This window comes from Leptonychotes weddellii, chromosome 1 (assembly GCF_054177405.1).
Source record: "Leptonychotes weddellii isolate Sample4059 chromosome 1, ASM5417740v2, whole genome shotgun sequence".
Lineage (NCBI taxonomy): Eukaryota > Metazoa > Chordata > Mammalia > Carnivora > Phocidae > Leptonychotes > Leptonychotes weddellii.
This window is the reverse complement of record NC_138369.1, coordinates 21388579-21411689: the sequence shown is the minus strand read 5'-3', so window position 1 is coordinate 21411689 and position 23111 is coordinate 21388579. Positions and strand designations below refer to the sequence as shown.

At 39.9% G+C, this 23111-nt stretch overlaps 1 protein-coding gene across 2 annotated transcripts; it reads left to right on the top strand.

The window, feature by feature from the left end:
- Positions 1-669: 669 nt before the first annotated feature.
- ASB14 (ankyrin repeat and SOCS box containing 14) lies at positions 670-21184 on the top strand. Of its 2 annotated transcripts, none has more exons than XM_081819783.1 (10): positions 670-750; positions 1293-1422; positions 2969-3024; positions 3473-3604; positions 3698-3856; positions 6746-6991; positions 9403-9574; positions 10039-10582; positions 18165-18318; positions 19056-21184. In XM_081819783.1, the coding sequence occupies exons 2-10, from the start codon at positions 1301-1303 to the stop codon at positions 19232-19234; spliced, it is 1764 nt and encodes a 587-aa protein (XP_081675909.1). In that variant the 5' UTR covers positions 670-750; positions 1293-1300; the 3' UTR covers positions 19235-21184. The 2 variants fall into 2 exon arrangements, with proteins under 2 accessions (XP_081675909.1, XP_081675905.1); XM_081819779.1 differs by having other exon boundaries at positions 670-764.
- The last annotated feature ends 1927 nt before the right edge of the window (positions 21185-23111 follow it).

The following is a 23111-nucleotide window of genomic DNA, read 5'->3' as shown; positions in this document are numbered from 1 at the left end:
GAAGTTAACTCACACAGTGAAGTTTGCGTACAAAGGCAGTGGATGGCTGGGGGCAGGTCTACACACCCGGCCGCGTATATTGTGCTGCTTGGCATTGATTCTGTGTTTGATTGAAATGCCAAGTGTCTCTTTGTTATGTTTAATAGTTAATATTCTTACTATTTAACATATATTCTTAATAGTATAGATGAACAATTTTAAAACATTTCAACAAAACAAAACTATAGTCAAAATTTTATTACCTGTGTGGAATTAATTCCTTCCTTGGGATTCCCAGGACACTTTAGGCTGCAGCTCTGTAACCCAGAGAAAATGTAGGTGCAGCTACCCAGTGAATCAGGGTGGTTGGGACAGTCCCTTTGATAAATTGGTCAGAGAAACATGGCCTCTCAAGTGGAAAATTGATTCTGGTCTGCAGTGGCTATGTGCATGAGACTTCAGAGAATGGATTCACTTCACACAGCCAACCCCCTGCAAAAGCATTTTATACCAGGAATAAAATGTTTAGTCCTTTAAGTTTGATGAATACAGCTGTGAAGATAAAAGATCATGTTTCCAAAGAGAGCTAAACCACATGTAAAAAAAACAAGGAGAATATGCCAGACTGTCTTATGATCAGGTATTTATAGTAAAGCTATTAATGGAATGGTCCCTACGGGGGAGTGGAGATCCTAAATATAAATGAAAATTCTGATGTGCTAATCTTTGACAGTGAAAACTTCCATGCTCTCCTAAAGGATATAACAGAAGGTAAAAAGTCTTTGGTATGTGATCAAACCTATTCTATGCTAAAACAGAAATGTTCTTTTAAAATCATTGAGATATTGCCTAATAAAATACATTGTTTTCTACTACCACTGTTACTGTTACATGTTGTATTATAAGAGTACATATAGTCCTATAATATGTTTGTTTTTAGTATTTACTGTTATTTTCAGCATAAAGATGTTCTTTTGGGTGCGTGCTACAATGACTGAGAAAAAAATGTCCTTATTTTCATGGTTAAAATGGCACTGACCTAAGTTTTATATGAAAGGTTGTTTTTCCTGAATAGGCTTTAAAAAATAGCTACTCATGGAAACTTCAAATTTATGTTGAATTTGTGGCAGTTCAGAAAACTATTTTAAATTTATGGGAAAAATTTTAATGAATATTTTTTCTAAATTTTGCATTTTCTTAATCCTATCAGTTTTGTAGTTCTCTGAATTTTGTTTGTAATTTTAAGTATTTGAATATCTTGTTTTCACAACTGGAAAAATATTTTTAATTCATTCTGACTTTAGATCTGTCAGCGTTCCACATGGATAATTACACCAGTGATGAAGACACAGAGGAGGACTTTGATACCCAGCTCATCATCCAGCAGAGCTTACAGGACATTCACCAGCTGAGGACTACACAGCAGGCATCTGCAGATGAGAGGTAACGGTATCTCAGTGGCGATGTAGTGTGAGTATTCAACAGTTGAGACGTGTCATTAGCACAGTTCCGGTGTTGTGATAAAAACAGGAGAGAGGGTCAAAATCCAAGGAGCTGTCATTTAAATATCTATGAGACTTGATGTCTCACCAGCCAGACAGGGAAATTTGGAAATAATTCAGAATGTAATTAGGGAGTAAACGGTTGAAGGAGGTTAGCAGCAACTCTGGCTGAGAACTTGCAGGCTGGAAATGAGAAAAAATGCACAAGGATATGAAACACTAGAGAACCCTAATGCATCTTGTCTTTGGGGAGCCAAGGGAATGCATAAATCCAACCAATACACATAGAAAATTATCCTCAACCTCAGTGGGAAGATGGGGTAAGGTCCAGTCTTTATTCAAATCAAAAGGAGGAATTATGTAAACTTAAACCCAGAAGAGACTAACCCTTTTTGAAGGGTGTATATTCAGAGTTCTGTAATGACAACACTAGGAAAGGACCCCACAGGTCGCTCCGTGGTGTAAAAGGATCGCGCTAGAGGTGGACCATCCACAGCCAGGCACACCTGCTCAGATGCTCTCTGGCTGATCTGCAGCCTCACCCCCAAGTAGCTACTATTGTTTTTCAGGGGTGATAAACCCTGTTTGCTTGGGATGGTGACCTCTTTTTGCCTGCTGGACGTAAAACTGGATAAATGTGTTTTAACTCCAAGAGATTTTATAATTAAATGTAGAGATGTTGAAGTACACTAAAACTGTTTTTTTTTTTTAAAGTAACAAACTCATGGACTGATCACTTTGTGCCACACTATTTTAAGCATTTCACAAATTTTGACTCATTTAAATTTGATTCTCATTACCTATGTGGTTAAGTCCTATTATCCCCACATAGAGATGAGGAGACAGGTAAGTGTTACCCAGGGTCCCAGGGCTAGTGAGAGGCAGGCAGTCTAGCTTCAAAGTCTGAAGCTATTTAGACTTTCTTTACCACACTATTCCTACACGTTTGTGTTACATTTAGGAATAATCTTTAAAGTCATCTTTAAAGTTTTGTAAAGAAATTGGGTTTCTTAGATTATCTGTTCTATTAACCTTGTGATGAAAAATTTTTAAGTTCATTCAGTAATTAAGTCATGATTTTAGGCTGAAAGGCATAAGATTTTGATGATTGAAATGTTTCAGAAAAATTAAAATTAACTGTAGGTATAAATGTCAGTTGTTAGACTCGCAAGAGTTATATGGTACGTAGGAAGGCTTGCTGACTTGGTCAGGCACTTGAAGGAATTAGGAAACGCTGCTTAAGACAGATGGAATAATGAATGCCCCCCTCCCCCACCCCAGAAAGACAGACAGGGGAGAGCAGTTTTCCTGGAGCGCGTTTCTGGTCACATTATACTGTGGAAGTATTTCCATGAAGCCTCAGTAACTGCCTCATATAAAAGTTCATCCTTGGCTAATGTCAATTGCCTCTACCATTTGTGTTTTTATCAAATGCCTTCGTTTTTCCCTCAGTTTGGGGCTTACATATATATTTGTTTTCTATGCAGCTTCCATTCCTTTTTGAGCTCGGACTACAAGAAGATCATTGAAACAATAGAGGCAGTTAAGTACTCTTCCTATTCTATCCCCTCCAGCTCCTGGTTTGGTGGGATGTTGACAAGGCGCCACTACTCCGCTAAGTTCAGGACGCCCAGAAGCAGGTTCTCCCAAATGCTCAACACTGTGGGGCCCACCGCTAATTCTCCAGACCTGCGAGAAAGTACCACAGCACAACTTAGCAGAGCGCTGCTGGGCTCCTGGGCAGACTGAGCTATGTGACAACCCAAGGGGGCAGCCACAGGCCCCGGGGGATAGGGAGCACAAGTGAAAGGTCTTACTGCTTCTCGTCCCATGCCATTGTAACGTGTCTCTCATAAAGCGTGGGGCTAGAACTCTGTCATCTCATGCACTAAGCTCGATGGTGGACTTCAGAAGCATGGGCTGCCTTGTGTGTGTGTGTGTGTGTGTGCGCGCGCCAAATGTGAATCTGTTCCCATTTGACTTGTCAATAGGTAAGGGAGATGCACTGTCACACTTGACCAAGCACCATTCTGCTTTTGATGAAGCAGATGCGATAGGCTGGCTTCCTCTGCATAAGGCTGCAGTGCAGTTAAATAAGGACATTTTGGAAATAACCCTGAAAGGTAAATTCCCTTTACAATTCTTCCTGATGCTTCTGAGAAATAAATGTAAAACTTATTTATGTTAACCTGTGTGGGCTAATGGATTTATTTCAGCTTCAAAACCTAGCATGTGGGAGCAAACCACGCACAACGGTGAAACGCCACTTTTTTTGGCTGTCAGCACTTGCCTCTTGGAAAATGCCCATTTTCTTCTTCTCAGTGGCTGCAATCCGAATGCCAAGAATTCTGAAGGCAATTCGCCTCTTCTTACAGGTAAACTGATACCTTGTCTCTGGAAAACAGTCTGTGATTCTGAGTGTCCTCCATGCCCACACGTTTCAAAGACAACTTTTTTTTTTTTTTTAGTTTTTATTTTAATTCCGGTTAATATACAGTGCTATATTAGTTTCAGGTGAACAACATAGTGATTCAACACTTCCGTACATCACGCGGTGCTCATCATGACAAGTGCACCCCTTCCTCCCCATCCCCCATTTCATCCATCTCCCCTCCGCCCTCCCCTCTGGTAACCATCTGTGTGTTCTCTATTAAGCATCTGTTTCTTCGTTTGCCTCTTTCTCTCTCCTTCCCCCCACTCCTTTGCTCATTTGTTTTGTTTCTGAAATTCCACGTATGAGTGAAATCATATGGTACTTGTCTTCCCCTGATTTCTCTGAGCATAGTACTCTCTAGCTCCGTCCATGTCGTGGCAAATGGCAAGGCAGCTTTTTGTGCATATTTGCAGGGCTATCTTTCTGGTTCCAACTGACCAGACATGGGTACCTGACCGTCCTGAAGCTTTCTATAGACTGGCCCATGGGGTGGCCTGGTGCAAACTCTCTGCCAATGAGCTAATCATTTTGCACAGTGCCTTAGCCAGTGAATTCGGGTGTAAGAAATATAAGAGGTGAGCAGAGTAAGAAGAGACAGCCGATGGCTGATTGAATACAAATGGCTGATTTTGCTCTCTCCTGAGTCTTCACTACAATTATAGTTAAGAAATTGTTTTAAAGAGGTAAGATACAAAAGAGTGAGAAGAATAGGAGAGGAGGCGACAGCAACATAGTTTTTTAAAGCCTGGAGAGCAGGTGGATGAGTAGTCGGTGACAAGAAAGCCAAATCTTAACTTGCTCATGGGGAAAGCAACACAATTATATCAAAAGGCCCAAAAGTTGTTGGTGATGGTTATCTCGTGGAGCCCAGGTGAAGGACAGGCAGCTAATATAGGAGGATTGCTAGAACACTATTAAGGAACAAGTAGCCAGAGCTACAGATCTCTTCTCCCACCGCACCCGAATTCTGACTCTCTGAACTGGGGGGATGCTCGGCAATGGTGGGGGTACCAGACTGAAAACACTGGAGAAATTAAGCAAACACAGGCTGAGACCTCCCAGCCCTCCTCTTCCACCAGGATTCCAGAAAGCCCACAGCCAGAACTCTACATTCCAAGAGGAGGCTTCTCTGGGGAATTTGATATACCCCAAAAGAAAGAACTAAAGAGACTGAAATTGGGGGCTCCCCAAAAAATGGCCCAGGCACATCAATACACAGTGAGGAACACAGTCCAAGAGCTACTCTAAACATTTAGGATCCCCATTCAGCTTTTCAGTCCCCAACTATTTCATCATGAGCAGACCGACAAGGACTCTCTGAGAAAAGTCTTCAACAGAGATAAGCAACTTGGACGTGACAGACTATTGAGGGAAAATAAAATGTAGGGGGAAATTATGATCAAGTTAGAGAAATTAGTGAAAAGTAATGAAATAACAGGACATTGCAAAAAAATTGAACAAAACAACAAAAATATTCTTGAAAATAAAAAATGTTAGCTAAAGTATAAAACTCAAAACAAATGCTGGGAGATAAAGTTTAGGAAAACTTCCAGAAGAAGAAATGGGAAATAGGAAAGAAAAAGAAACTCTCTAAGAGGAGCAACATGTGAATCTCAGAAATGCTAGAAAGAGAACAGAGAAGATGGAGGTGATATATCATCAATGAATAAGTCAAGAAAATGATTTCCTAAAACAAAGGATATGAGTTTCCAGAATCAAAGTGTACACTAATGCCAGCTCAATGAGTTAAGAAAGACTCAACACACTTGGCACTCTGTATTTCTAGTCCTAAAGCACTTTCCATGGCACATTATAAATGGTTACGAAGAGAATTCATACTGATTCAACATCTGGCACCTAGCAAGACTCCTCACACACAGTGGGTGCCAATAATTAACAAATGGATAGGGAGATGGATACATATTTTTGAAAGATTTATTTGAGAGACAGAGATAGCGCCTGCACATCAGCCAGAGGGGCAGAGGGAGAGAGAGAGAGAGAAGTTCAAGCAGACTCCGAGCTGAGCATGGGGCCAGACATGGGGCTTGATCCCAGGACCCTGAGATCATGACCCGAGCCGAAACCAAGAGTCAGTCGCTTAACTGACTGGGCCACCCAGGCACAGAATCTTGAAGGACTTAAAGATTATCATCCAAATGTGAATGATAACAGCATAAATGCAGAAAAGCCAGTTAGAAAATTTTAACAAAACATGAGGTTAAAAATAATTTCCTGGGGCGCCTGGGTGGCTCAGTAAGTTAAACGTCCGACTCTTGATTTCGGCTCAGGTCATGATCTTGGGGTCATGAGACTGAGCCCCAAGTTGGACTATGAGCTGAGCATGGAGCCTGCTTGGGATTCTCTCTCTCCCTCTCCCTCTGCCTCTCTGCTCGGGCACGCTCTCTCTGTCTCTCTCTAAAAAAATAAAAAATAATTTCCTAATTATTGCTGGTTTTGTTTTTCTTTGTTTAAAGCACTTAAAAGCACTTCTAAGACTATATTGGGTACTTAAGTTCCCATTTTCTTGAGGGAAGAACATAAAAATGATAAATGAAAATTTTATATGTTTATGTTTTTCAGCCACATGAGCAGGCAGGAGACAATAATTGTTCATGGCTTACAGAAAAGCCAATGGGCTATCGATGTAAAACACTATTAATATTATTGGATATAAGCCTCATTTTACAATCTGTTTCCTAAACACAAAATGCTGGTGCATGGGAGTAGGTAGGAAGAGCTCCTTAAGAAGCCCGAGGGGCACTGGCTAATAAGCTACTGTGGCCATAATTTCCCAGTCAACATGATGCCTGTTTCACCTCTAATTTCCCAGCTGTTCTGCGCAACTCCTATGAGATGGCCGCCTTGCTGATCAGCTCTGGGGCAGACGTGAATCTGCGGTGTACCAACGGAAGGACAGCTCTCCACGAAGCAGCCAGACTGGGCAGGCAGGACATAGTGAAGCTGATGTTGGTTTCTGGGGCACACCCTGACCCACAGAGCTCCTACGGATTCACTCCTCTGGCTCTTGCTGCCCAAAGTGGACACACTGAAATCATGGAAATGTTACTGCAGAAAGGCAAGATTTTCTATACTGTCAGCACACCCCCAAGGGGTAACATGATGCAAGCGTCCTCCTTTTCATGGAGAGCTTCAGAATAATAGAAGTTAACATTTTATTTAAGCCTAACGTAAATATTTGATGAAAGCATGTCTTAATACTGGCTAATAAAGGCCTAAAATAGAGATTGAATATTTCTCCTTCGATGTGAAGTAATTTCCGTAAGATTACTAGGATGCAGGTTACTCTTTTATATAATGTTCCCCAACCATGCAGAGGATGGCTGGGTTTTTTTTGTTGTTTAGTTTAATTTTTTATGTGTTGTGCTTTTCTAGATTCACAGAACAGAAGACCCCACATCACCCCCTATGGGTTGTCTCTGCTAAGCTAAGTCATGGGGCAGTCCAGTGTGTTATGAAATGTTTCCGTTGTTAGGAACTGCTTCCTGGTTGCTTCTCTCTGGGTCCCAGTTCTCTCTCCGGTAATAACCACAGCTGAGAGAAGGGGAAGGCAACTTAGATTTATTGAGTACTTTCTAAGTACCATCCATTAAGCTACCTATGCTGCTTCATGTGATCTTCTAAAACCCTATGAAGTAGGCACTGTCCTCATTTTACACCTAAAGGAAAGAGAGCTAGGGATGATACCAGTTAGAGGACTTCCTTTAAACACACCCTCCCCTGCCGCCAATTCGAGATCCTGATTTAACTGGCAGAGACCTTGGCTCAGAGAACTTTGGCATTTATTGTCTTTGAGGAGACCCTCCATTGATGAAGCAATGTACGATCTAGCGCTTTTTGTCAAAGAAGCAAATCTTTACCAAGATTTAATAAAGTCCCAATATTAGATTTACTTTCTTTATTCTCCTTCCTGTCCAGAAGCCTTATTTCTTTCTTTAACAATATATGGTCTTGGTCTCCAATATTCTAGACTACAGGGTCTCCTGTTTTTAAGAACAACTTTCTGCTTTTTAAGACTTACCTGGAACTTTCCCATCATACAGGGGAGGCTGTTGTAGTTTTCAATCATTGGCCATAAGACGTTTTAAGTAAGATGTTTTAAATAAGCAGTATCAGAGCTGTCTAAAGTCATGTAAACATTGGATCCTTCATCTATACAAAAAAAAAAGCAACGAAAGAGGAGAGGCACCTGGTTTTAAATCCTTAACTCTTAAAAGAAACCAGCTTCAGTTGACCTCAATGAGGTATTTCCCTGAGGTAACTCCCTTATGAAGTAATTTGCACAAAGTGACACAGCTAGGAAATGGCAGAGCCAAGATTTGAACCCACGTCTGTCTCACTCCGAGTCACACTACTTCACCACCCTGCATTCCTAGAGTGGCAACAGGGCCTCATAGAAACAGGCCCTGGGTCTGGCCCACCTGCATGTGAATCCTGACTACCTTGCTTACCAGCTGTGCATCTCTGGGGAAGTCACCTAACCTCCACGAACCTCAGTTTTTTCATCTTTAGAATGGAGATACTGGCATCTACTTGTTAGGGTTGATGGGAAGTTTGGAAATTATGCACGTAGAGGAACTTGTATATAATGACCACTCTTTCCATGGAGGCTTATTAGACCTTTCTTCATGCATTCTAGGAATGGGGTTCTTGGGCAGCCAATATATTCTGATGACTGTGGAGCTTCCACTAATTTAAAGCCACTACCTCTGTTTTATATGTGCTGTGAATGTGCCCAGGATGCTCCCCTTGCCCTTTGTCCTTTCAAAGGCTACTCTTTCCTCAAAACCCATTTAACTGAGAGGCCTTCTGCAACTGACCCAAAACACCTTTCTCCTTCCTTCACCATCCAGTTCCCCTCAAAATCTGGAACTGAGGACACTTTGCCTATACTTGTACTCTTACCATCCACACCATCACATGGCACTCAGCGACCTGTGGGCGCTACAATGTATCCTGTTAGCTCTAAGTCCCCAGCTTAGAGTTACAACCAACTACAGTGTGTCTTGCTATGAACAGCCCGCTAAGAACATGTTAAAACAGGAGAAATGCCATTCTCCACCATGACATCAACAGATGGCCGGGTGCTACTGTCCAACAGGATTGTTGGTACCATCCTATATATAAGTATGGGGTAAGTGGGCTTTTATAGGTGGGTCTGGAAATAAAATCACCTTGTATAAAATTATTTCTCCTGGAATCTTCAAGTTCCAAACAAATAACTTATAAAATTCCTCTGAAAGCCAACTTACTCATAAGTTAGAGACTGTTTGCACCATTTCTTCCTTTCCCAACTACATTATAAACTGGCTGAGAGCAGGAGGTACATTTTTTATTTCTTTGATTTGCGGTGCTTTGCTAAAGTGGCTTCTTAATAATTGCTTCTGGGTAGTGCTGATATATTAAGAATGCATAAGCAATACAGTGGAAAAGACTTTTTTTGCATAACAAGACTTTTTCTCCTTTTAGGAGCTAATGCTCTTGGTCAGGCCTCAGACTCTTCTTCCATCTTACTTGAGGCCGCTAGTGGAGGAAATCCAGACTCTGTGGCTCTTCTACTAGAGCATGGAGCTGATGCCAACATCCCCAAGAATTCAGGCCACCTGCCCATTCATGTGGCAGCTGACAGAGGCCACTTGTTGTAAGTTCACTGACATTAGTGCTGATAGAAATAGTAAGAGCTATGGGGGGTTTTCGGGGCAGCTTCTGGGAACTTTGTATTACTTCATCTCTGATCCTAGAATTCCAACAACCCTTCTAAAGATAGGAAACTCTCCACCAGCTAGAAAGTGGTGAAGGCAGGCATCCTCTGTAGCCATGAATGAGACATAAAACTACTTTATTACCAGGTCCTTGGGCAATATGGGGAACCCCAGGTCTCACTGATTAGGCTAATTCCGAGTTTTGTATCTAGACAGTAGTTTCATTTAACTTTACTAAGTATCTGAGCTTTTGGATACAGGGATTATGTACTTTTTGGTTGGGGGGTCCTAATGCCACCTGATACGAATACCATCTGGTACTAGTATAAAACCATTGTAAACAGGTTAATGCTGTGTCTTAACAAAAACAATGTTTTAAATGCACTTTGAAATTCTTTCTCAGAGCCCTAAAGATTTTGGTTCCAGTGACGGATCTTGCTGCCATTAAGCGGAGTGGCATCAGTCCCGTCCACTGTGCAGCAGCAGGGGCACACCCCGAATGCCTGGGACTCCTCATCCAGGCGGGATTTGATGTAAATTTCATGCTAGATCAGAGAATTCGCAAACACTATGATGACCACAGGAAGTCAGCTTTGTATTTTGCCGTATCAAATGGTGACCTCTCTTCAGTTAAGCTGCTTCTGAGTGCTGGAGCTCTGCCTAACCAAGACCCAGTTAACTGCCTCCAGATAGCCCTACGGATGGGCAACTATGAGCTGATAAGTCTGCTGCTACGGCATGGGGCCAACGTCAATTATTTCTGCAGAGTCAACCCTTTACATTTCCCATCAGCACTGCAATACACACTGAAAGATGAAGTAATGCTCAGGATGCTGTTGAATTACGGGTATGACGTAGAGCGATGCTTTGATTGTCCTCATGGAGACAAAGTTCATCCTTGCTGTACTTTTGAAGGCTGGACATCTACAGTTATCAAAGATACTATGGTAAGTGCACAGTACTGTATCAACTTATATAGTCATTATTGGTGGCCCTGAACTACAGCAATAGATAAGGCTCCATCCATTCTTTCCAGAAGCTCATAGTTGGAAAGATTTTAATATGTAAAATAGACATGATAAAGAGATGTAAAAGGTACAGAAACCGCTCAGAGGGAAAGTGATTTAACTTTACCTGGGGAATTTCACAAATGAAGTAGCATCTGAGTAAGGTTTTAAAAATGCGGTCTTATAAACTAATGACGCTTTTTCTTTGAAGGGGTGAGTAACCTAGCTAAAACGTTTCTGGGGTACTGATATACCCATACCCCTTGGTTCTTGGCTATCTCTTTTAGCTCTAAAATTTGATTAAATAGGTCTCTTTGGTCACCTTTTTTTTTTTTAAGATTTATTTATTTGAGAGAGAGAGAGAGAGAGCTCGAGAAGGGGGAAGGGCAGAGGGAGAAGCAGACTCCCCACTGAGCAGGGAGCCCGACACAGGGCTCAATCCCAGGACCCTGAGATCATGACCTGAGCCGAAGGCAGATGCTCAACTGACTGAGCCACCTAGGTGCCCCTCTTTGGTCACCTTTTTGATGAAAAAGGTATCACAATAAATAGTTGACCACCTCTACTTATTTTTTTAATTTAAATTCAATTAATTAACATATAATGAATTATTAGTTTCAGAGGTAGAGGTCAGTGATTCATCAGTCTTATATAATACCCAGTGCTCATTACATCAGGTGCCCTCCTTAATGTCCATCACCCAGTTACCCCATCCCCCCACCCCCTAGCAACCCTGTTTGTTTCCTATGATTAAGAGTCTCTTATGGTTTGTCTCCCTCTCTGATTTTGTCTTGTTTTATTTTTTTCTCTCTTCCCCTATGATCCTCTGTTTTGCTTCTTAAATTCCACATATGAGATTATACGATAGTTGTCTTTCTCTGATTGACTTATTTCACTTAGCATAATACCCTCTAGTTCCATCCACATTGTTTACAAATGGCAAGATTTCAAATTTTTGATGACTGAGTAGTATCCCATTGTGTGTGTGTATGTATATAAATATATATATATATATATCTCACATATTCTTTATCCATTCATCTGTCAATGGACATCTGGGCTCTTTCCATAGTTTGGCTATTGTGGACATTGCTGCTATAAACATCAGGGTGCATGTACCCCTTCGGATCCCTACTTTTGTATCTTTGGGGTAAATACCCAGTAGTGCAATTGCTGGATCGTATGGTAGCTCTATTTTCAACTTTTTGAAGAACCTCCTTACTGTTTTCCAGAGTGGCTGCACCAGCTTGCATTCCCACCAACAGTGTAGGAGGGTTCCCCTTTCTCCGCATCCCCGCCAACATCTGTCGTTTCCTGACTTGTTAATTTTAGCCATTCTGACTGGTGTGAGGTGGTATCTCATTGAGGTTTTGATTTGGATTTCCCTGATGCCGAGTGATGTTGAAACTTTTTCATGTGTCTGTAGGCCATTTGGATGTCTTCTTTGCAGAAATGTCTGTTCATGTCTTCTGCCCATTTCTTGACTGGATAATTTGTTCTTTGGGTGTTGAGTTTGATAAGTTCTTTATAGATTTTGGATACTAGCCCTTTATCTGATAGGTCATTTGCAAATATCTTCTCCCATTCTGTTGGTTGTCTTTTGGTTTTCTCAACTGTTTCCTTTGCTGTGCCAAAGATTTTTATCTTGATGAGGTCCCAATAGTTCATTTTTGCCTTTGTTTCCCTTGCCTTTGGTGATGTTTCTAGGAAGAAGTTGCTGTGGCCAAGGTCACAGAAGTTGCTGCCTGTGTTCTCCTCTAGGATTTTGATGGATTCCTGTCTACATTTAGGTCTTCATCCATTTTAAGTTTATTTTTGTGTATGGTGTAAAAAAATGGTCCAGTTTCATTCTTCTGGATGTGGCTGTCCAATTTTCCCAGCCCCATTTGTTGAAGAGACTGTCTTTTTTCCATTGGATATTCTTTCCTGCTTTGTCAAAGATTAGTTGACCAGATACCATAGACATTTTTAAAAATTTTTTGTTGTTATGTTAATCACCATACATTACATCATTAGTTTTTGATGTAGTGTTCCATGATTCATTGTTTGTTAGGTAGCATAGACATTTTAACAATATTTGTTCTTCTAATCCATGAGCATGGAACATTTTTCGATTTCTTTCATGAGTATTCTATAGTTTTCTGAGTACAGATCCTTTGACACTTTGGTTAGATTTATTCCTAGGTATCTTATGGTTTTGGTGTAATTATAAATGGGATTGACGCCTTAATTTCTCTTTCTTCTGTCTCACTGTTAGTATATAGAATACAAATGATTTCTGTGCATTGATTTTATATCCTGCCACTTTGCTGAATTCCTGTATGAGTTCTAGCAATTTTAGGGTGGAGTCTTTTGGGTTTTCCACATAGAGTATCATATCATCTGCAAAGAGTAAGAGTTTGACTTCTTCTTTGCCGATTTGGATGCCTTTTATTTCTTTTTGTTTTCTGACTGCTGTGGCTAGGACTTCTAATACTATGTTGAATAGCAGTGGTGATAGTGGACATACCTGCCATGTTCCTGACCTTAGGGGGAAAGCTCTCAGTTTTTCTCCATTGAGAATGATATTCTCTGTGGGCTTTTTGTAGATGGCTTTTATGATACAGAGGTATGTTCCCTCTATCCCTACACTGTGAAGAATTTTTTTTTTTTTTTTTGTCAGAGAGAGAGCATACACAAGCAGTGGGAGCAGCAGGCAGAGGGAGAAGCAGACCTCCTGCTGAGGAGGGAGCCCAATGTGGGACTCGATCCCAGGACCCTGGGATCATGACCTGAGCCAAAGGCAGATGCTTAACTGACTGAGCCACCCAGGTGTCCCTACACTGTGAAGAATTTTAATCAAGAAAGGATGCTGTACTTTGTCAAATGCTTTTTCTGCATTTATTGAGAGGATCATAGGGTTCTTGTCCTTTCTTTTATTAATGTAGTGTATCACATTGATTTGCAGATGTTGAACCAACCTTGCAGCCCAGGAATAAATCCCTGTTGGTCGTGGTGAATAATCTTTTAATGTACTGTTGGATCCTATTGGCTAGTATTTTCGTGAGAATTTTTGCATCCATGTTCATCAGGGATATTGGTCTGTAATTCTCCTTTGTGGTGGGGTCTTTGTCTGGTTTTGGGATCAAGGTAATGCTGCCCTCATAAAAAGAGTTTGGACGTTTTCCTTCCATTTCTATTATTTTAAATCAGTTTCAGAAGAATAGATATTAATTCTTCTTTAAATGTTTGGTAGAATTCCCCTGGGAAGCCATCCAGCCCTGGGCTCTGGTTTGTTGGGAGATTTTTGATTACTGCTTCAATTTCCTTGCTTGTTATGAGTCTGTTCAGGTTTTCTATTTCTTCCTGTTTCCATATACGTCTCTAGGAATGCATCCATCTTCCAGATTGCCTAATTTGTTGGCATAAAGTTGCTCATAATATGTTCTTATAATGTATTTCTTTGGTGTTGGATGTGATCTCTCCTCTTTCATTTATGATTATATTTATTTGGGTCTTTTCTCTTTTCTTTTTGATAACTCTGTCCAGGGGTTTATCAATCTTACTAATTCTTTCAAGGAACCAGCTCCTAGTTTTTTTCATCTGTTCTACTGTTCTTTTGGTTTCTCTTTCATTGATTTCTGCTCTAATCTTTATAAATTCTCTTCTCCTGCTGGGTGTAGGCTTTATTTGCTGTTCTTTCTCCATCTCCTTTAGGTGTAAGATTAGGTTGTGTATTTGAAACCTTTCTTGTTCCTTGAGAAAGGCTTGTATTGCTCTATACTTCTCTCTTAGGACCACCTTTGCTGCATCCCAAAGGTTTTGAACAGTTGGTTTTTGTTTTCATTTGTTTCCATGAATTTTTTAAATTCTTCTTTAATTTCCTGGTTGACCCATTCATTCTTTAGTAGGATGCTCTTTAGCCTCCATGTATTTGAGTTCTTTTTTTTTTTTAAGATTTTTATTTGCCAGAGAGAGAGCACGCATGCGTGTGCGCACACACACAAGCAAGGGGAGTGGCAGGCAGAGGTAGAAGCAGGCTCCCCGCTGCATGAGGACTCTGGAATCATGACCTGAGCCAAAGGCAGATGCTTAACCAAGCCACCCAGGCATCCCTGTATTTGAGTTCTTTCCAAATTTCCTCTTGTGATTGAGTTCCAGTTCCAAAGCATTGTAGTCCGAAAATATGCAGGGAATGATCCCAATCTTTTGGTACTGGTTGAGACTCTATTTGTGACCCAGTATGTGATCTGTTCTGGAGAATGTTCCATGTGCACTCAAGAAGAATGTGTATTCTGTTGCTTTAGGATGGAATGATCTGAATGTATCTGTGAAGTCCGTCTGGTCCGGTGTGTCATTTCAGAGCTCTTGTTTCCTTGTTCATCTTCTGCTTAGATGATCTGTCCATTGCAGTGAGGGGGGTGTTAAAGTCCCCTGATATTATTATATTATTATCAATGTGTTTCTTTAATTTTGTTATTAATTGGTTTATATAATAATGTCTGCTCCCATGTTAGGGGTATAAATATTTACAATTGTTAGATCTTGTTCGATAGACCCTTTAATTATGATATAGTATCCTTCCTCATCTCTTAATATAGTCTTTGGTTTAAAATCTAATTTGTCTGATATAAGGATTGCTACCCCAGCTTTCTTTTGAAGTCCATTAGCATGATCAGTGGTTTTCCACCCCCTCACTTTCAATCTGGAGGTGTCTTTGGGTCTAAAATGAGTCTCTTGCAGACAGCATATTGATGGGTCTTGCTTTTTTATCCAATCTGATAGCCTGTGTCTTTTGATTGGAGCATTTAGCCCATTTACATTCACAGTAACTACTGAAAGATATGAATTTAGTGCTATTGTATTACCCATAAAGTCTCTGTTTCTGTATATTGTCTCTGTTCCTTTCTGGTCTGTGTTACTTTTGGGCTCTCTTTTCACTTAAAGGATCCCCTTCAATATTCCTTGCAGGGCTGGTTTAATGATCACAAATTCTTTTAGTTTCTGTTTGTCCTGGAAGCTTTTTCTCTCTCCTTCTATTTTGAATGACATCTAGCTCAATTAAGTAATTTTGGCTGCATATTTTTCTCATTTAGCACCCTGAATATATGCCAGTCCTTTCTGGCCTGCCAGGTTTGTGGATAGGTCCACTGCCAGTCTAATGTTTGTACCCTTGTAGGTTACAGGCCTCTTGTCCAGAGCTGCTTTCAGGATTTTCTCTTTGTCTCTGAGAATTGCAAATTTCACTATTATATGTCAGGGTGTTGACCTATTTTTTTTTTTTAAAGATTTTTATTTATTTGAGAGAGAGAATGAGATAGAGAGAGAGAGCATGAGATGGGGGAGGGTCAGAGGGAGAAGGAGACTCCCTGCCGAGCAGGGAGCCCGATGCGGGACTCGATCCTGGGACTCCAGGATCATGACCTGAGCCAAAGGCAGTCGCTTAACCAACTGAGCCACCCAGGTGCCCCTGTGTTGACCTATTTTTATTGATTTTGAGGGGGGTTCTCTGTGCCTCCTGGACTTGAATGCCTGTTTCCTTCCCCAGATTAGGAAAGTTCTCTGCTATAATTTGTTCCAATATACCTTCTGCACCTCTTTCTCTCTTTCCTCTTCTTCTGGGATCCCAATTATTGTAATATTGTTTCACTTTATGGTATCACTTATCTCTAGAATTCCCCCTTCATGATCCAGTAGTTGTTTATCTTTTTCTCAGCTTCTTTATTCTCCATCATTTTGTATTCTATATCACTAATTCTCTCTTCTGCCTCATTTATCCTAGCAGATAGAGCCTCCATTTTTTATTGCATCTCATTAATAGCCTTTTTGATGATGACTTGATTAGATTTTAGTTCTCTTATTTCTCCAGAAACGGATTCTGTAGTATCTCCTATGCTTTTTTTTCAAGCCCAGCTAGAATTCTTTATACTATTCTCAACTCTAGTTTCAATAGAGTTCTTACTTCTGTCCATGCTGATTAGGACCCTGGCAGTTGGTCCTGCCTCTTGTTCTTTTCTTTGAGGTGAGTTTTTCCGTCTTGTCATTCTTGCAGAAAGTGGTCACTTTTCTATTTGTAGAGTTGCAGTTATTCTTTTCTTAGGTCTCTGGTTGAGTTCACAGGTGTTCAGAATGATTTGTTAGCTATCTAGCTGAATTCCTGGGACTAGATGAAACTAAGGTCTCCTACTCCTCTACCATCTTAGACTCGACCACCTCCTTCTTCTTGAGACATTTTCCTCCTGGCTTTCATCACACCAGTCTCCTATTTCCCCCCTAACTGGTCACTTCTATTTCCCCCAACTAGAGCACACTCCCAACTTTTCAAAAAGCTGCCACTTTTCAGGTTTCAAGTGTTACCTCCTCAAAGAGGCCCTTCCTTTCCCGTCTACCTTATCTAAGGTAGTTGTCATCCCTAATCTTATTATGCTGCCCATTTCTTTTATAGCACTTATCACTTTCTGAAATTATCTTAACATTTTCTGATTGTGTCTCCTCCACAAATACATCAGTGTAAACTCCTGCTCACCACTTTCCTCAGCTTAGAGATCTGTGCTTAGCACAGTAGTAGTAGTACTACCTACTACTAGGTAGTAGATGCACTAGAAATACCTGAGTTCATATTAAAATCAAAACAAAAATAAAACAGTGAAATGGAGAAAGCACTTTGAATCAATTCTAAAAAGTGAAAGGCAACATATGGTTTAATATTGTATATTATTTTTAGGTTATAATTAATGTAGGAGATGGCTAGGAGTGTGTAAATTACCTACAGACAGAAACTATCTTATCCCAGGCATGAATGATAGAAAACCCAAAATGAGAGTGGCTTTAGTAAGATGGCTCATTCCCCACTCATATAAGTAAAGGCCAGAGATAAACAGCCTTCTAACTGGACAGCTCCACGATCACAAGAGAAACTTGCAGCCACACTCCAGCCCGCCAGGAGGCAGGCAGAAAGCAGCAGCTCACACGTTGCTCTTCTTTAAGTGCATTCTGGGGGTTGCTCACACTTCCACTCTCATCTCACTGGCTAGAACTTAGTTAGGTGGCCCACGTCTAGGTGCAAGGAAGCTGGAAAGGTGATCTTTATTCCAGATAGCCATGTGGCCAACCAAAGGGGACAACAGGTATTAGGTAACTATCTCTTTCACACCCTGGTTACATCTTACATAGTTCTGAAGATACAGTAGTAAATATTTTTCCAAATGTTAGAGCTAAGAAATAATTTCCTTGGGGCACCTGGGTGGCTCAGTCAGTTAAGCAGCTGACTCTTGATTTCAGCTCAGGTCATGATCTCAGGGTCCTGGGATTGAGCCCCACATCAGGCTCTGTGCTCAGTGGGGATTCTGCTTAAGGATTCTCTCTCCCTCTGCCCCCCCCCCCAAATAAATGAATCTTAAAAAAAAAATAATTCCCTGTTCAATGCCTTAGTTTATAAATGAGGGACTTGAGACCTTGGTTCCTGACTGTGAGTTGAGTGCTCGAAACCCCACAGATTCTTAAGTTTCTCATTTACTTTCATAGTTCCAATTTTCCTTCTCAGTTCTGTGAAGTAATAACATTGTCATGGCTGCAACATCTCTCTGGGGAAGTTGTTCGAGTGATGCTTGATTACGTCGATCAAGTTCGAATCTGTTCAAAGTTGAAAGCTGTGCTCCAAAAACAGGGGCTCTGGTCAGAAATCCATTTGATCTTGAGTGAGTATCCTTTCCTGTAGAAGATTCTTACCAAAAATACTACTAGGTATTTACATTCTTATTTGCTTTGTAAAACATTCTTTTCTGGTTAAAAGCTTTCCTTAAACCAAGGAAAATACTATTCCTATCTAGAAACAGTTACTATTTATCATTTAACTTGTACTTTTCACCATTTCCCAGTAGATAAACTCTGTTAGGTAATCACATATTATATGGCAGGTAATACCTTTCTCCTAATCGTATGGAACACTGCAGATACAGGAATTAGAAGCTATGAAATGGCAATGAAAACAGGGACAAGAAAAAGTAAAATCAAAGCCTGCAGAGAATATCAAATGGCCCTTCAAACCACATTCTTTCACAGTAGTAGCACATCAGTCAAGAAGAATTTCTTTTATCTAGTTTCTCCACAGGGTGGTGATCTTTAGTTCTAAGCCTAACCCTGAGGTACAGGGCAAGGCGAGGGGATGGTTAATTCACGTAGATTTAAGGACTTCAGACCCACAACTGATGCCAGTCTTTGGACTCCTAGCTTGGCCTGGTTCTGAAATCACGTCGACACGAAGGACTGCAAGGAGAAGGGAAGGCTGTTTCCCTGTTACCTTTTCCATTTAGACACCGCAGATGCAAATTTGGGTGGCTTAAGTTTAACACACATTTGCTGACTAAACCCTAACATCACTAACAAATGAAGCAATTCTTTTTCCTTCAGATAATGTGTGTTTCTCTCGTTTTAGCAAACCCTCGACCCCTCAGACATCTGTGCCGCCTGAAGATCCGGCAGTGTATGGGGCGCTTACGTCTGCGCTGCCCGGTCTTCATGTCCTTCCTTCCATTACCAAACCGTCTCAAAGCCTATGTCCTTTACAAAGAATATGACCTTTATGGACAAGGAATTTTCACAGGAACCTGGTAGTCAAACCGTTCTGGATGAAAAGGTATAATTCTGTAAGCTGTATTTCTTGAAGTTTGACTTGTTACATAGGATTCATTATTTCTCACTTTTCCTACCAACTAAAATCTCAATGCAGTCTACATTCTTTCTTAATACTGATATTACTATTCTATTCTTTCTTAATATGCTTAATATTGCTTCTTAGGGTGCCTAGGTGGCTCAGTTAAGTGTCTGACTCTTGATCCTAGCTCAGGTCTTGATCTCAGGATCAGGAATTCAAGTCCCAACTTGGACTTGATACTGCTTTCCAAAAGCATTCTGAAAGGCAGTTTAAAAAAAAAAAATAACACCCCCCCCAAATAAATTAAAAAACTAAACCCAAGCCTTAAAATTTCAATTAGCAGAAATACATCAGTTCTCACTCTGTATTGATTTTACATTAAATGTATAAACTACACTTCTACATGTCAAAACAAGAGATGCCACCTTTAATAATTCAAGATAACTAATTCTTTTTATAGAGAAGTACATACATAAAATGTCTTAGTAATTACATTGAATAAAATACTGACCCCAGTACTTGACCTGCAAGTTAGCTGTTCCTGTGCAAAAGCCTCAAGGCCAGCTAAGTGTCTGTTTACTTGTAGAACCCTGCACTGAAGTGGGGTGTTTTGGTTCACGGAAACAGAACTTTCAATTGCAATGTCATCATTAATGAGAAACTTGCAGTCCTTCTTTCCACAAAACCTTGGCCAAGGGTTACCATTTATTAGCTGTTATCACTGGAATAGAAATTAAAAGTGTTTTCAAGTGGCTTATGATTCTATACTGAACCTAGTGCAGTCCTAAACACCCAAGACGGGCTCACTGATCGAAGCAGTCATATTTATTTATTTTAATGCCTTATAGTTAACATACAGTGTTATATTAGTTTCAGATGTACAATATAGTGATTCAACAATTCTATACATCACTCAGTGCTCATCATAAGTGCACTCCTTAATCCCCATCACCTATTTAACCCATCCCCCCACCCACCTCCCCTCTGGTAACCAGCAGTTTGTTCTCTATAGTCAAGAGTCTTATTTCTTGGTTTGTCTTTTTTTCCTTTGCTCATTTGTTAAGTTCCACATATGGGTAAAATCACATGGTATTTTTCTTTCTCTGACTTATTCCGCTTAGCATTATACTCTCTAGATCCATCCATGTTGTTGCAAATGAGAAGATTTTTCTTTTTTATGGCTGAATATTTCTTTGTGTATGTATACCACTTCTTTATCCATTCATCTATTGATGGACACTTGAGCTGCTTCCATAATTTGGCTACTATAATATTGCTGCAATAAACAGGGGTGCATATAGCACTTTGAATTAGGGTTTTGTATTTTTGGGGTAAATACCCAGTAGTGTGATTATTGGTTATATGGTAGTTCTATTTTTAACTTTTTGAGGAACCTCCATACTGTTTTCCAGAGTGACTCCACCAGTTTGCATTCCCACCTACAGTGCACAAGTGTTCCTTTTTCTCCACATCCTTGCCAACACTTGTGTTTTTGATTTTTAGCCATTCTGACAGGTGTAAGGAATCTCATTATAGTTTTGATTTGCATTTCCCTGATAAGTGAGGGAAATCTTTTCATGTGTCTGTTGGCCATCTGTATGTCTTCTTTGGAGAAATGTCTGTTCATGTCTTCTGCCCATTGTTTTAATTGGATTATTTGTTTCTTGGGTGTTGAGCTGTATCAGTTCTTCCATCTATTTTGATACTAACCCTTTATTGGATGTGTCCTTTGCAAATACCTTCTCCCATTCAGTAGGCCGCCATTCAGTTTTGATGATTGTTTCCTTTGCTGTGCATCTTTTTATTTTGATGTAGTCCCAATAATTTATTTTTTTGTTTTTGTTTCCCTTGCCTTAGGAGACATAATCTAGAAAAATGTTGCGGTAGTTGATGTCAGAGATTACTACTTGTGCTCTCTTCTAGGACTTGTAGTTTCAGATCTCACATTTAGGTTCTTAATCCATTTTATTTTTGTGGATGGTGTAAGAAAGTGGTCCAGTTTTCCCAACACCATTTCTTGAAGAGACTGTCTTTTCCCCATTGTATATTCTTGCCTCTTTTGTTAAAAATTAATTGACCATTTAATTGTGGGTTTATTTCTGGGTTTTTGATTCTGTTCCATTGAGCTATTTTTATGCCAGTACCATACCGTTTTGATTACTACAGCTTTGTAATGTAACTTGAAGCCTGAAATTTTGATACCTCCAGTTTTTTCTTTTTCAAGATTGCTTTGGCTATTTAGGGTCTTTTGTGGTTCCATATAAATTTTAGGATTTTTTGTTCTGGCTCTGTGAAAAATGCTATTAGTATTTTTTTAGGAATTGCATTAAATCTGTAGACTGCTTTGGGTAGTATAGACTTTTTAACAATATTTGTTCTTCCAATCCATGAGCCTGGAATGTCTTTCCATTTCTTTGTGTCATCTTCAATTTCCTGTTTTATAGTTTTCAGAGGACAGGTCTTTCGCCTCTTTGGTTAAGTTTATTCCTAGATATTTTGTTATTTTTGGTGCAACTGTAAATGGGAGGGCTTTTTTTTAAGTTTTTTTTTTTTTTAATTCCACTTAGTTAACATAGTGTAATATTAGTTCCAGGTGTACAGTATAGTGATTCAACACTTCCATACATCACCTGGTGCTCACCAGGACAAGTGCACTCCTTGATCCCCATCACCTATTTAACCCATCTCCCTACCCACCTCCCCTCTGGTATCCATCAGATTATTGTCTATAGTTAAGAGTCTGTTTCTTGGTTTGCCTCTCTTTCTTTTAAAGTCACTTTCTGTTGCTTCATTATTAGTGTAGAGGAATGCAACAAATTTCCGTACATTGATTTTGTATCCTGCAACTTTACTGAGCTCGTTTATCAGTTCTAGCAGTTTTTTGGTGGAATCTTTAGGGCTTTCTATATACAGTATCATGTCATCTGCATGTAGTGAAAGTTTTACTTCTTCCTTACCAATTTGGATGCCTTTTCTTTCTGTTGTCTAACCACTGTGGCTAGGACTTCCAGTACTATGTTGAATAAAAGTGGGGAGAGTGGACATCTTTGTCTTGTTCCTGATCTTAGGGGAAAAGCTTTTGGTTTTTCTCCATTGAGTTCACTGTGGGTTTTTTATATATGGCCTTTATTATGTTGGGGTATGTTCCCTCTAGACCTACTTTGTTGAGGGTTTTTTATCATGAATAGATGTACTTTGTCAACATCTGCATCTATTAAGATGAAATCGTTTTTATCCTTTCTCTTATTGATGTGATGTATGATGTTGATTGATTTGTGAATATCAAACCACCCTTGCATCCTGGGAATAAATCCCACTTGATTGTGGTGAATGATTTTTTTTAATGTATTGTTGGATAGTTTGCTAGTATTTTGTTGATTTCTGCATCTACGTTCATCAGAGATATTGGCCTGTTTTTCACTTTTTTGATGGTGTCTTTATCTGATTTTGGTATCAGGGTGATACTGGCCTCATAGAATGAATTTGGAAGTTTTCCCTCCTCTTCTATTTTTTGGACTTGTTTGAGAAGAGTAGGTATTAATTCTGTAAAAGTTTGGTAGAATTACCTCCGAAGCCATCTAGTCCTGGGCTTTTGTTTATTGGGAGTTTATTACTGATTCATCTTCTTTATTGGTAATTGGTCTGTTCAAATTTTCTATTTCTTCCTGTTTCAGTTTTGGTAGGCTATGCTTCTAAAAATTTATCTATTCTAGGTTGTCCAATTTGTCAGCATATAATCTCTTACAATTATATTTCTGTGATGTTACTTCTCTTTATTTTATTTGGACCTTTTTTTTATTGAGTCTGGCTAGAGGTTTATCAATTTTGTTGACTTCA